This window comes from Nothoprocta perdicaria, unplaced genomic scaffold (assembly GCF_003342845.1).
Source record: "Nothoprocta perdicaria isolate Ctin4 unplaced genomic scaffold, notPer1 scaffold_53, whole genome shotgun sequence".
Lineage (NCBI taxonomy): Eukaryota > Metazoa > Chordata > Aves > Tinamiformes > Tinamidae > Nothoprocta > Nothoprocta perdicaria.
The window spans coordinates 1,493,192-1,506,426 of record NW_020455788.1 but is presented as its reverse complement, the minus strand read 5'-3'; the positions used below and the strand labels follow the sequence as shown (position 1 = coordinate 1,506,426).

General features: G+C 39.4%; 1 protein-coding gene across 3 annotated transcripts in view; it reads right to left on the bottom strand.

Annotated features, from left to right (window-relative positions):
• NRXN3 (neurexin 3) overlaps nt 1-13,235 on the bottom strand; it is an 826,423-nt gene that overhangs the window by 128,925 nt on the left and 684,263 nt on the right. For all 3 annotated transcript variants that reach the window (XM_026048287.1, XM_026048285.1, XM_026048284.1), the window contains one exon: nt 7,787-7,958. In XM_026048287.1, the coding sequence (XP_025904072.1) occupies nt 7,787-7,958 (172 nt within the window). The remainder of the gene's footprint in view (nt 1-7,786; nt 7,959-13,235) is intronic.

Here is a 13,235-nt window from a genome sequence, read left to right as displayed (position 1 = left end):
AAGGAGAGCTAGCATACCATATTAGGTTAATTTATATAGTTGGAAAATACAGAGAAGCTTTGGGGAATATAAGACCTTAAAGAAAGCTACAAGCTAAAATTCAGAGGGGAAAAAAAAGAAAATGCCATTGATAAAAACAAATAAACAAACAAACAGTCCCCCCTCACCACCAAAAACAACCTATATCGCAAAGCTGATTTATTTTTTTTCCTCAGCTGTACTGGACTAAAAGACTACCCATCTTCAGGACTCTTGCCTTGCTTATAATCTGTTGCAACTATAATACAGTACTGTGCCACAATTAAGGCACACATTTCCTGGCAAATTAGTGTTATCTGCATTTCACAAATAGGAGAGCTGTTGCCCTGGCTCGGATGGTCAGTCAGTGGCGAAACACCAAGCAGAGAGAAGCTAACCCTGTCCCCTGCTTTACTCTCGGGAGATTTACTGTCTTCCCATATACAGCATAAAGCCAATGTGACTAACCCAAGTCAACATGTGCAAAGACTCTGGACGTAAACTTGAGAGATCTCCTGTTTCAAGGACAAGATGGGGACTAATACATAAAAAGCAGCAGTCATGGCTAGGAGCTGTTTTCCACAGCTCTCCTCTGCTTTATATCAGACAAATCCCTTTATATTTTGTCTTTAACAACTACAACAACCACTGTATTATCTCAGGAAATTCCTCATCATAACAAGCTCTTGTGTGTTTTGTGTAATTCCTTTACAAATAACCTTGAGCCTTGTGCTTGTCCTCCTAATATCTCAGGAGAAGATCTCACTTTCTCCTCCTCTCTTTCTCTCCTGCCTGCCTTCTCCCCATTCACCTCCTCCCCCTTCCCCCCCAAATTATCTCTTGCTGTCTTCTGGGTGGTTATGTTTAATCTCAGGATTAGGCAGAAGCCTGCAGTTTGCCTTGAACAGCTTATCAGCTTCCAAGAGACATTTACAGGGAGAGAAAGACTCCAGTTTTGATAGCAGTAATTGTATTTAGCTTGTAAGATACAAGGCTATTTATCTCATGGCTGGGAAATCACAGAGGGAGAAAAAGAAAACGCTGCTGATAAAAACTAAAGAAAGCCAAAGAGAAAGAAGAAAAGAAACAACACCCTACTCAGAGTCCCTCAAGTAAAGGGATGAGATGGGAAATGGACTTCACTGAACAAAAGAATCATGCCACTGGTGGAATGAAATGGGAAATATCACGGAAAGGTGATAAATGACCGAGGACAAGAAATGACCTGTTTATAGCAGACTATCGGAACTCGAGTTCACTAGTCAGAATTCTGTAAAAAGCACAGTTTGAATTCCTGTGAGCATTTTTAGAGATGCTGAGTACTAACACTCTTCCAAGGAGAGCAGGAGCTGTGGGCATCCAGCCTCTTTGAAAATGAAATCAATTGCTTTTTTTTTTTTTTAAATAAACTTAAAACTTCACCCATGACCGGATGAAAAGTGTCAACATAACACATAAATGCACCCACCCCCTATCCCATTCCTTACTTATGAAATGTCCTTTGCAGCCCACAGTTGCACTACTCTGTCCCTTTCCCAAAATACAGCTTAATGTTCCTATTCTGCCATCCACAAAGTCCTGTTAAATGTCTGAAGCTGACCCAGTTGAAATTCTGCGAGACCTACTATATTACTGCATTTCTAAAATCCCCGCAATAGCTTTGGGTAGTTATTAAAGAGGAAAACAGGATCCAGACCATTTTGGACTTTACTAGGCTGTAACCAACATTCTGGTTTAGCATCTTGGAAAGACCGCAAAAGCAAGAGAGAGACAGCACTTGTCCTGTAGACAGAAAAAGCTTCTGGCTTTGTATCTAGTGATCTTCAATAGCGGTACAGAAATAAACATCCTAATTTGCATCTTGTAAGCCACAGAACACATTTAAGAGGAGAAAGATAAAATGGAACCAGGTATATGGCAATTCTGTCAAGGGGGATGATCAACATATTCTATCTAATAATGGTTTCCATTACCAATGTGCTTTCAATAAAGTTAAAACAGGTAAAACAGGTTCACAGTATCTTGTAAGTCATCATACACTTCATATAAAATTTCAGTTATCGCTAAACTACTTTCTCAGAAATCTTCTCCAAAATAATTAAAAAAAACACCAAAAAACCCCAAACAAAATTTATTGTCATAATATTGCTTCTAGCACTCATGTCTTACCACCTTTCATTTGTACAGTGTACCCTACAAATTTGTAGGGTGTACCCTACTTGTAACTTTTGCTAAACATCCTCTGTCATTGTGGGAAGGGAACAAAAGGAGGAACAAATGGGATAAGGGACTAGTTGATGGCCAGTGGGACAATGTTTGCTGAAAAAGTTCTTGAAAGCAGCATGTAGGAGCCCCACCAGTATTTCTCCCCACCTAACATCACTTCTGGTACAAACCGAGTTCAGATCTTTCCACCAAGTAAACGAAACAAAACAAAACAAAACAAACAAACAAAAAAAACCTATGAAAAACACAGAAATATTGTGTTTTTCCTAGTTCAAATAGGTGTGAAAATCAAGATCACTACTATTCTAATCACTGTTCCTGGAAAATCTTTCCTGTATGCAATGGCAGGTGAGAAAGAATGACTTTGCCTAACACACATTAAAGATGCAGTTTACTCTAAACTGACATAAATCAGCCTTACTGATAAGTGAAGTCACCTTTTCTTTCTGTGATTGATCATTTCCACTCCCATATGGTTTCTTTTCCTGCATCAGCTACCTGGTAAATGGTACTCGTGAAGTGATACAGCTGAACAGAAAATGAAAGGGTAAAAAAAGGAAAGAATTTTTACCATTTAAATACGAGTATGAAAAGGAGCAATGAAAGAATAAGCTCCTCTGACCAGCCTGAGCTGTAAATTATGTTTAGATGTGTGATGTGAGCATTTTATTTGAATCAGGGCATGCCCTTGAAGCGCACCTCCCGACTCCCTCCACCTGCTACATTTTATTTTACTGAAACGTTCCCAGAAAGTACAAACTGGATTCCATTCCAATAATAGGAAAATAGAAGATGTACCCAAACTGTTTAGGGACATCCAGCCTTTTGGAATTAACAGGACCTAGCCTGAAGAAAACCCCTAGAACTGCAATCAGGGCCTCAAAACCAAACTTGTTTTAAGGAAACGCTCCTGTTGGGCCTCAGCACCTGCTCAAGCTATTATAAAGTTACTGGTGTCCTGCCATACACAGCCAATTGTCCAGCTTCCTAAAATCCAACTTCCTCACAAACATGTATTTAAGAGAGCAGACGGAGGGAAAAAAAAAGGAAAATTTCTCTTTCTCTTTTATTCAGTGCCATACAGCCGCAAATTAATGTTATTTGAGAGGGCATGCACTCCTAAAAGAAGGCTGAGAGATCACTCAAGAGAATGATAACGGGGAAAAATATAACATCTGTTGTGGGTGAACTAATGAATTCTGATAATGGTCCAGTTGCTTAATGCTGTCCCATTTCTTATTTTTAAATATGCATTTACAAAGTCCACACTATAGTTCTCTTGCTAAAGCCTGTTCTTTTTTTTTAAATGACAGCCTCTTCTTGCCTCTCACCTCCTCCTATCTTCTCCTTTAAAATATTACTCCAATTAGACATTATTTTGGTGTCATTGACACTCTCCTGCTTTGCAGCTCCTTTTCACCTATTTTTTGTTCTTTTCCTACTGCAGAAAGTGTAGCCTGTGCACAGATGAGCAAACAGGTGGATCAGGCCTGTTTCAGTGCACACTCCAAGCCTGGCAGGACACAACGTGTGTCTCTGCCAGCAAAGATGGTGGAGAGAGAAAGAAACTTGCTCCACAAGACTTGCAAAAAACCTAGGGAACTGAGGAATCCCAGTTTATGTCAACACAGGAACCTTGTTTTTAACACTTCTGAGAATTCCTGACTCTTACCCAAATACCAGGATCCCTATTTTAAGTCTTCTCCTCCTGTAAATTGACTCAAGTTTGCTGAGGCCTACTGTACTCTGAAACAAAAGCATGCCAAGGGGCTTCCTCTACCCAAACTGTTCTGTCTGAACCATTTTATTCCAGAATGACTCCTTATTAGTCACTAAACAGATTAATTTAGAGAAGTGTCTTGGCAACAACAAGAACAAAAAAAGGAAGAGAGTAACCCTGACCAAGTACTATTGATTATCACGGCCTACACCAAAAAGGGCAAATGTGAGAACAGAAGAGGGGTAGCCAGGGAAAACTATACCTCAGTGCATAGAAATTCCTTTCTTTTTTTCTTTTTCTTTTTTTTTTTTGTTAACAAAAATAACTTGAGAAATAAATTAGAAATTAAGCATCAAGCACCTAGCTATTAATAGAGTCTATAGGTAAAGCCCATGTCCTTATCATAAACTTTAAAAAAACCTTTAAAAGGGGTTAAACTAAAGTAATAGTATAAATGACTCAAAGGTTTTGACTGGGCTGAGTTATAGCAGATGCCTGGCTGATAGCTCCCCCAGTCTGTTCATACAGATACTTGCTATTTCTCAGGATATTTGTCTCAAAACTCTGCAGTGGGTCACTGCTTGGAGTCCTATTGTCCAGTAAGAAAACCTAGCAGGGTTGGAATGGTACAAACAGTGAGAAATCATCTCTAATGACTAGGATTATTTCTGTCCCAAAGCCCAGCCAACTTTAGCTTCAAGTCAAATCCTTCCTTTCCAGCTTACTTCTAACCCTTTTCCTAATAAGAAAGCATAGAGCTCATGTTCCAAGTGATTGAAATGTAATTGGATGTTATAAAAAAACAAATGTCAGTGTCTGAATTGTAGATTTGTTGCTTTTCTGTTTTCCTTCCACTTCCTTATCTTTTATATGAAGTTGCAAAAAATGCAGCTTTGGAGTCTTTCAGTCCCACTGGGCTTGTTTCATGTAATTTCAACTAGACTGAAGACTGTTTTAAGGAAAAGCAATATTCTTTCTCTTTACTTGTTTAATGATCATTGCAGCTTTATTTGTACTTCAAATTGTGCAAGTAATTATGAGTCCGATGTATAATCCTTCAATAGCTAATAAAACTCAGAGCACGGAAATGCTCTTCAGAACGCAGCCCTTCTGCCTGCAGATTGCATCACATAGGATGAAGAACATATATTTTGACTATTTTGTGAGGATTGCCAACATTAGGATGCAGTACTGTGCAGGAAATTAAGTACATGTAAAATAGTTTGTATTATATTACAGCATGCAAAAACATGCCCCATGAATGCTAGGTTGTTTAAAACCTTATATGCAAGTATCTTTTCCTGATGAGAGGTGATGATAAAGGTAAAATACAGGATTCCTTGGCTGTTTTTTTGTTTCTTTGTTTTTACAAACAAGTTTGATATGACTTACTGTTTTAGCAGTCTCAATCTGAAATATCCTAGATTGTTCTGGGACAATTATACTCCATAAAACTCAACCACACGGCTGCTTTCAAAGATGAATCTCTCCCGAATACTAGCTTAGCCTGGCACCCTGTACAAGAAACACTAGTTCATACCTGTTCTGTGGCATACAGTGAAAGACAAAATAATTATTTTCAAAAGTTCCCATTTAGTCTTCAAAAGAACTAAAAAAGCTTGTTTTTACCATTGTTATCGGCTTCCCTCACTGAAGCGTTTTCCAATGCTGAGACACTTATACTACCTCTTTGATATACAGATATTCTGGTATTTAGTATGAATTGATTACCCACGCTCCACAGAGTTACTGGTTACCCACACCCCACAAAGTTACTGGTTACTTTCACTAAGCATGTAGAATATTTATTTTTTTTCAGACTGTTGCTCCCTTTTAGTCAAATTTGACTAAAAACTGCTAGCAGGTTTGAAAGTGAATCAAAAAAAAAAGGGGGGGGGGGGTGACACAAGGACACATGTGCACAAAGTGTGATCCCATTAGCCTTATTTTTATAGGGACAGGCTGAAACAACTACAAATAGCCAGAAACTGAAATATATGTTTGGAAAGGAAAAGGTGTCTGGAATATAAACACATCCTTTTCCCCTGGGGTACAACTGCATATTCCCAGTACCAGTTCAGAATGCAAAATTAATGCTGAATTTTTTTAAAATCACAGGAAAATCTTTAGCTGAGCAGGGGGTACTGATGCATTCTCTGAGTGAGATTTATTTTTTCTTGTAAAGGGAAAAAAAAAATGAAAAGTAATTTCTTTACAACAGAGACTTACTAACTACAGTAAGTAATACAAGAAGGAAAGTTATTCTTTTTTTTTTAATAACTACAGTAAGACAAGAAGGAAAGTTACTTTTCTTTTTTTTTTTTTAAACTGACTATAATTGGCTGCCAACTAAATCAAAAGTATTTCATCACAAAAGAGCGGATCCAAGGAGCAGACTAAGGATGATCAGTTTGGGCCTCTCTCAGTTATCCTACCCTGTGTAGCCAATGGACAACAGAGTTAAATCTAGTTCAGCTTATCTGTCATTTGTTTCTTAGAAAGCAGTTATTTCACAGAAGTAATGATAATTACTAAAATGCACTCCATTGCACACATAGCACCAAAATGCTGAGAGAGTGTCATACCACATACGAGGTAGAGAACACCACAGGACAAAATGGTGCCATGAAGAATTTTCCTGGGCACTTTTGGAGTGGGCAGAAGAGATGAAATTAGCCCCTTGGATGTAAATTATTAGTGTCTGAGAAAAGAAATCAAGTGTAACAGTGGATTATTTCTCATAATCTGAGGATAGGTGGCTCAGGGAAAACCCCAAGAAAACTAGCAAATGGCCTCATGTTTATGAGATAACTCTCCCTCGCTCTGTTGAGGGTGGGTTACTTGTATTCTAGGAAGGAAGAGGTAGAAGCTTGATACTATGGACCAACAAGATCACCACGGTTTGCTCTTGGTAACAAAATATGAAGATGAAGAATATGATTATCTTTGGAATCCTATTCTTGTCCTCCTCCTGCCTTTAGTGACCATTCACATCATCAAGCCTTGTCTATCTTACATACTGCCAGCATCATATACAGCAATCACTTGCTTTTTTCCGCTTGGAATGAGTTTGATCTCCTGAAAAAAGTGACATATTAGGATCATATGGTTCTGACTTGTCAATGTAAGGATAATACATGAAGCAGTGATACAATGGCCCCTTGTTCACTATTCCTGATGGATCTGGTGTTATGATTTCCAAAGAGAAACTGAATTGCTTCACTGTGTTTTGACTTAACATCAACTGATTGTTGATGGCTTTTAGTTGAACTACATGTCCAGCTTTGTACTGCAAATCTAGAAAATAAATTCAGGTGAAGGAAAAATTATGAGGCAAACACAAGCTCCATTTGAATGTCTGTATCATAAACTGCCACATTCATAATACTTGAAGTCTGTATGCATATGGGTTGCATCTTAGGTAACACCAGAGCCAACCTCTGTTTTCACAAGGTATGTCCAAAAAATTGTTCACCTAAACAGTTAGAAAATATCACAAGTAGCAAAACTAAGTTTGTTGTTGCATAGGTCTATGACTCTCTGCAGAAGTAGGATTCACTTAGAGAGCTCAGACATAGGAGGATTTATGTGCATCATGTCATATAGTCTGCATTTTCTGCTGTTACTATATAAAGGAGGTACTAGATCCATTACTGTGGTTTTTAACAGACAGATGATGCACCACCAGGCCAGTCAATTTATTGTTGAGATGAATCAACAAAGATTTATAGAGTAGATAGTGTTTTATGATTAGTTGTTAAAACTTATTTTGATGATACACATAGATAAAAAAGAAAGAAAAAAAGAAAAAAAACCACATACCTGTTGGGTAATGTTCATTCACTGGCCAACTGTCGACCTGAAGTGTGGCATTGCCACCATTCCTAGTAAAGCGCACCACGTGGTATTTGCCGTCATTTACAGGCGTGCTTTCCTCTTTAATAGAGATATCCACTGTGCCAATATTGAAGACTACACCAATCTTGCCTTGTTCCTGCAATGAAACAAGCAAGAAACAATTGCTTGTAAAACGCTTCTTTTTAGGGGAACGTGCTTGGCCTATAAATCTCTAGTGGGTATTTGTGTCGGTAGATGGCACTCCAGAACACACAGAGGCATCATTTTTGTGTTGTGTGAGGACACATTTCATTGGCTTCGCTTCAATGCAAATATTGTTTTTTGCACTCTTCTTTACAGCAACCACCTGAGCATAGTGACTCATTTGCTTCCTTCAAACATCAGAGAGGACAAATGAGAAATCACGCTATAAAATTACGGAGATCAGGATAAATAATTATTTAGGCAACAACTCTACTGATCAGTAGCTACTTGTTAATGGCCATTTGAAATGCAGCCACAAGCAGGCTGTGTCCAAACAACTGTTTCACAAGCAAAGAAACAGAAGCAAATGGACAGCCCCCATCCCAAAGCACACAATTATGTGTGCCAGCAAGAGGTCAGGTAGAAGAGTCAAAGGTAGTAAAAAATCTAAATGTTCAGCCTTTTTTTGGCCAAACTAACTTCTCCCAAACCAAACGGTATTCACATCAGTCTTTTGAGGTCACATCAGTCTTTTGAGGAAGAGGGGTAGCTTCAGTCTCTTACTTTTCTACATCTCACCCTAAGCAATGCCTCACCACTAAGCAGTCCCCTATTACATTTTTCCTAAATGTTCCACCAGTCGCTGACAGAAAGGGAAGCAGAGGCAAAACCAGTTACAGCAGCCACAGTTCTTCCTGTGCCTCCTCCCATACTTGTTTCCTGAACAAGCAATGGCCAGATTCAGTGACTTTAGATTATAAAATACATATTCAGAGTACATCCAAGTTAGAAATCCACATTTATTAATACTAATTTAAAGGTACCTGAAATTCCCATCACTGGGAACATGCATGTTAATCAGAATCAACTAGAATGCATCTTTAAGTCCTCAGCTAGAAAAGGTATGGTATGCTAGCATCAAGAGTTACGAAGATACAAATGTGGTGCAGATATGCTGAACTAAAATGTATCATGTTGGAAAACAGGATATTTGCTAATCATCCATACTATAAAATGAGCCCTCCCTTGTTAACACTTTCAACAGAGAAACCAAAAATGAAAAAAGACAACAGACACTGGATGACCATCTCATATCCACATATAGCTTCCTCACAACAGAAATGATGCATACCAAAGAGGACAGAGGGTAGTTTCATCGTTGCTATTACCTCACCTCCGCTCAGAGGACAGAGAGGACATCAGCTTCCAGGGCTGTTATTGAACTGACCTCCCTACATTCACTTCAGCACAGAATCACAGAATGGTTAAGGCTGGAAAGAGATCATCTAGTCCAACCCCCCTGCTCCAGCAGGGACACCCAGAGCACAGGGTGGCATACAGGTGGGTTTTGAACATCTCCAGAGAAGGAGACTCCACAACCTCCCTGGGCCTCTCAGCAACAAGATATAAATCTCTCTCTGGTACCTGAGGGTCATCTCAGTTTCCTCTTCCAGATTTACTCATATATCCTGGTATCAATACATCCTTTCTTTTTCAACACCTCCATGTCTCCCAGTCTCCAGCCCTTCCTTGATTTCTGCTTTACCTTATGCACAAGGTTTCTTGATACCAGATAGTGACCATGACTCCTTTTCCTCAGTCCCTAACAATTTAAACCTCTCTTTTTGAATGTCTCTCCCCGCTTCTCCCATACTATCCTCCCTGTTCTTCTGGACACTTTGCTATTCACGACTACTGTTACTAGCTTGAGAGAAAGACAAAGAGTCCTGAAGCTGGAGAGGTCATAAAGAAAACTGGACTGTGCTTCAGCTACTTCAAATTTTGCACTGTGACGAGAATCATTTCTCTCTTCTTACATGGGTAAATTTTACACTCTGCTGAACATACACTGGATAGCAACAGTCTCATATACTTCCACATTATTATGCTACATGATATCAATAATCACTGGATAAGTGGCTGCTGCTCCCAGCAGACAAATGAATTCAGATATCATTTGAAAACAACCTTTCTTTTCTTACACTACCCCAAAAACAAAGGGGTTTTCACTGCAGAGAGATCTGTTTCACACAAAAGCTTTTGCTGGCACAGCTTTGCCATTTTCTTGACAGATGAAGCAAGGGATCTGGCAATAGTGAATTAGTGAATCTTTTGCTGGCAACCATGTAATTATCTTCATCTGCACAGTAATTAGCAAAGAATAAGTGATTAATTTTTCCTATATGGCATGGCTCGAAGAATGCTTATAGACCAGGTAATCTGGTTACTGACTCCAGGTGGCTTTTCGAGGTGCTGTCCCGGGCATCAAACCCCCTCTGCTTCTTTTCTATGTCCTTTTGCAAACTAGCAGAGGGGCAGCTCTGAGAAAAGCCCACCCCGGAGCAGGCACAGAGCAAGCAGGCAAGATGAAGAGCTCAGTCTTGTCTAATAGAACAGATTCTCACCCGCCACAGTGGAAGAAGGGATTAAGAAGCACTCACCGGAGAGAAAGCTCCCTACCTTTGAGCCCTACAGGCTTAATGAGGCGGTGACAAAAATTTGCAGGTGGGGAAAGGAGGTAGGGAAGCTTTGCTAATCTCCCCTGCAGAAGGAGAAACATTTCTGATCTTCCCTTTGAGGAAGAGGAGATAAGTGCCCTTTACTATATATTCAGTTTCCCCAGGCTTGAAGCAACAATCCTATTTAAAGGGCCTTTTAGTAACTCATGGATAAAAGGGTAAACTGGGACAGAGGAGGACTGTGAATAGCCCGTGGGCTTCCAATCTAGGGGAGGGGAACGAGCCAAGTGCTGCCTCACCATCCTATGTGGACGGCCACCCCCTCCCAAAGCCAAGAAAATACTGCTCTTCTCAAAGCAATAAAGCACTTTGTGGCAATTGAGAAATGCAAAAATATGCGTGAAAATAAGCCAGAGTCTGATTGAAGCCCTACTGCAGCTCTGCTCAGCCCTTCCTCAGGCAGACCTCCCAAGGACTCTGTGAAAGGAGTTCTGCAGAAGCACGACTTTGTACTAGACTTTGATACTCCAAGTTGGATGGGAGAGTAGCTTGTCATGAGAATGGCTCAGTTCCAATTAGCAGGATAAAACACAATATAACACAATTCCCTGAAAGCAAGGCTATTGAAGCCAAACTCCGCATATAGACTTTGAGATATAGCTTATTTATAATACTTTATATCTCTAGGGTACCAGACTCTATGAAAAAAAAAAAAAAAAAACCAACAACTAGCTTGCACATTTCTGTCAGGAAAAAAATTAAAAAGTAAAACAGGAAAAGAAAACTACAGCAAAGAATAGTGACTGTGGACACTGGAGGTAAATCCAGGATTTAATGCCAAGATCTCTTCATTTCCACAGTTTCCTGCACTACAACACTTCATTAAAAGCAGCTTTTACAAAGACTTTCCTTCCTCCTAAATTTGAAAGACAAGCCTTACTGTTGAAGTTGAATGCTTAGTCATGACGAATGCGACCTCTTTCATTCCCTTCACCAAATACTCATTTAGTAGATTTTCTTTTCACATTGCAAACAGAGATATTAACTAGACTAAAAAATCTGTGACAAAAAAAGATTTACTTCTGAGACACTATCTGTAGTGCTTATTTTGTAGTTAAGGGAAAAAAAAAAAACACAAACAAAAACTCCTAATCATAAGGCAAAAGGAAAGCTGAATACACAGCCACACAGAGTGCACAAGATGCAACCCCCAAAGATACCAAGGGAATTTTAGGAAATCCTCTGCATTTTTTCCGCTCTACATCAGTATTCCCTGGGCTGCTCCAGCCACCTTCCAAGGAAAGGTCAGCTGTTGGCCTTGGCTAAGCTCCTTCAGACCTCTAAGTGACATGAAGTGCAGGCAACACATCATGGGAAACTGAGAACTATTTTATTTATAAATAATGAAGTGAATACACCATTCAATCTATATTTTACTTCACTCATTATCGAGCCAAGCAGGATTTTTGAAGTTCCTCAAGAATTTATCTTCCCGTGACTGAAATGCTACCATCAAAAGTTACCCTCTCCACATTCGTAGCCCTTCTGGAGATGAACTTCTGCCATGCTGTCACATTAATTACTATTGTTAATAATAACTATATAACTGTTACATGCATCATCCTTATGGTCTAGAGCATATTGTACAGTAGCTCCACAATGCGCTGGTTTGAGGTGAAGGCTGTGAAATCCTAATCATCTAACATTGCCACAAATATTTTCCCTCCTCCCAAAGGAAGCCTATCTGTACTTGTGACACATGCTGCTACCTAATTGCTGGGTCCTTATTTTTTCCGTACTCTTGCTCTACATTCTGTAAGTTTCTTTCTTCCTGCAGCAGACAAGGAAGAAAGTCAAATGGGGGTAGCAGTGATTTTGTAAGATGAGCAGTTGGATTATGCGAGAGAAGACACACACATGAACAGCCACAAGCACTCTGTGTTCTCTGAGGGGCTTTACCTTTGGGACTTCTTCTCCTTAATCTAAAATTCAAATCACCCAGACTAAAAGTATACAGCTGTTCCCTGTGTACTGAAAGCACTTCATTTCAAAAATCAGGAGAGACAACCCCAGGCAAGAGGACAAATCCTACGCTCAGCTGCATCAAGGTGAATCAATAGTAATTCTGTCCAAGTAACTCAGGATTCTTACTGCTGCAAATGGAAGCAGGCTTTACCCCAATATTTTTGGTTTGCTCATTTTATTTTTTTTTCCCTAAAAACAAGGCAGGAGAAAGAAGTATATCTAAAGCATAACTGATCTTACTAGAATGTCTGGAAAACTGTGCTCCCTCACATATTTTACTACATCATTCGTTAGCAGTCACAACTGTGCAGACTGCCTCCTCCTCCTGCCTTTGCTGGTTCCAGCATGACTAGACATCAGCTAAAACCTGGCAGCCAATATCCTTAGCTACTGCTTCCTGAAGATCACTGCTGATTTGGCTGCTCTGATTTCAATGCAATGCAAGCTCCTTTAGTAATACCATTACTAAATACCAAGCCAATTCTCTCCATAGGAAGGCTTTGTTAACTTTATTTTTTTTCCTTCTCCCCTGCACACACCACATGCACACACCACACTTCAGCTCTGCTGTCCTCCAAGTTGAGGAAAATTGCTTTGTTTTCTTAGGACTTCAAGCATTGATCTTCCTAGAATTGTTTCTTTCTTCATAGCTGCCTCTTAGATCAGCAGGCTGTATTTAAAAAAAAACAAACCAACAACAACAATGAAAAAACAAACAAAAAAAACCTGAACTTTTATTTCTCCCT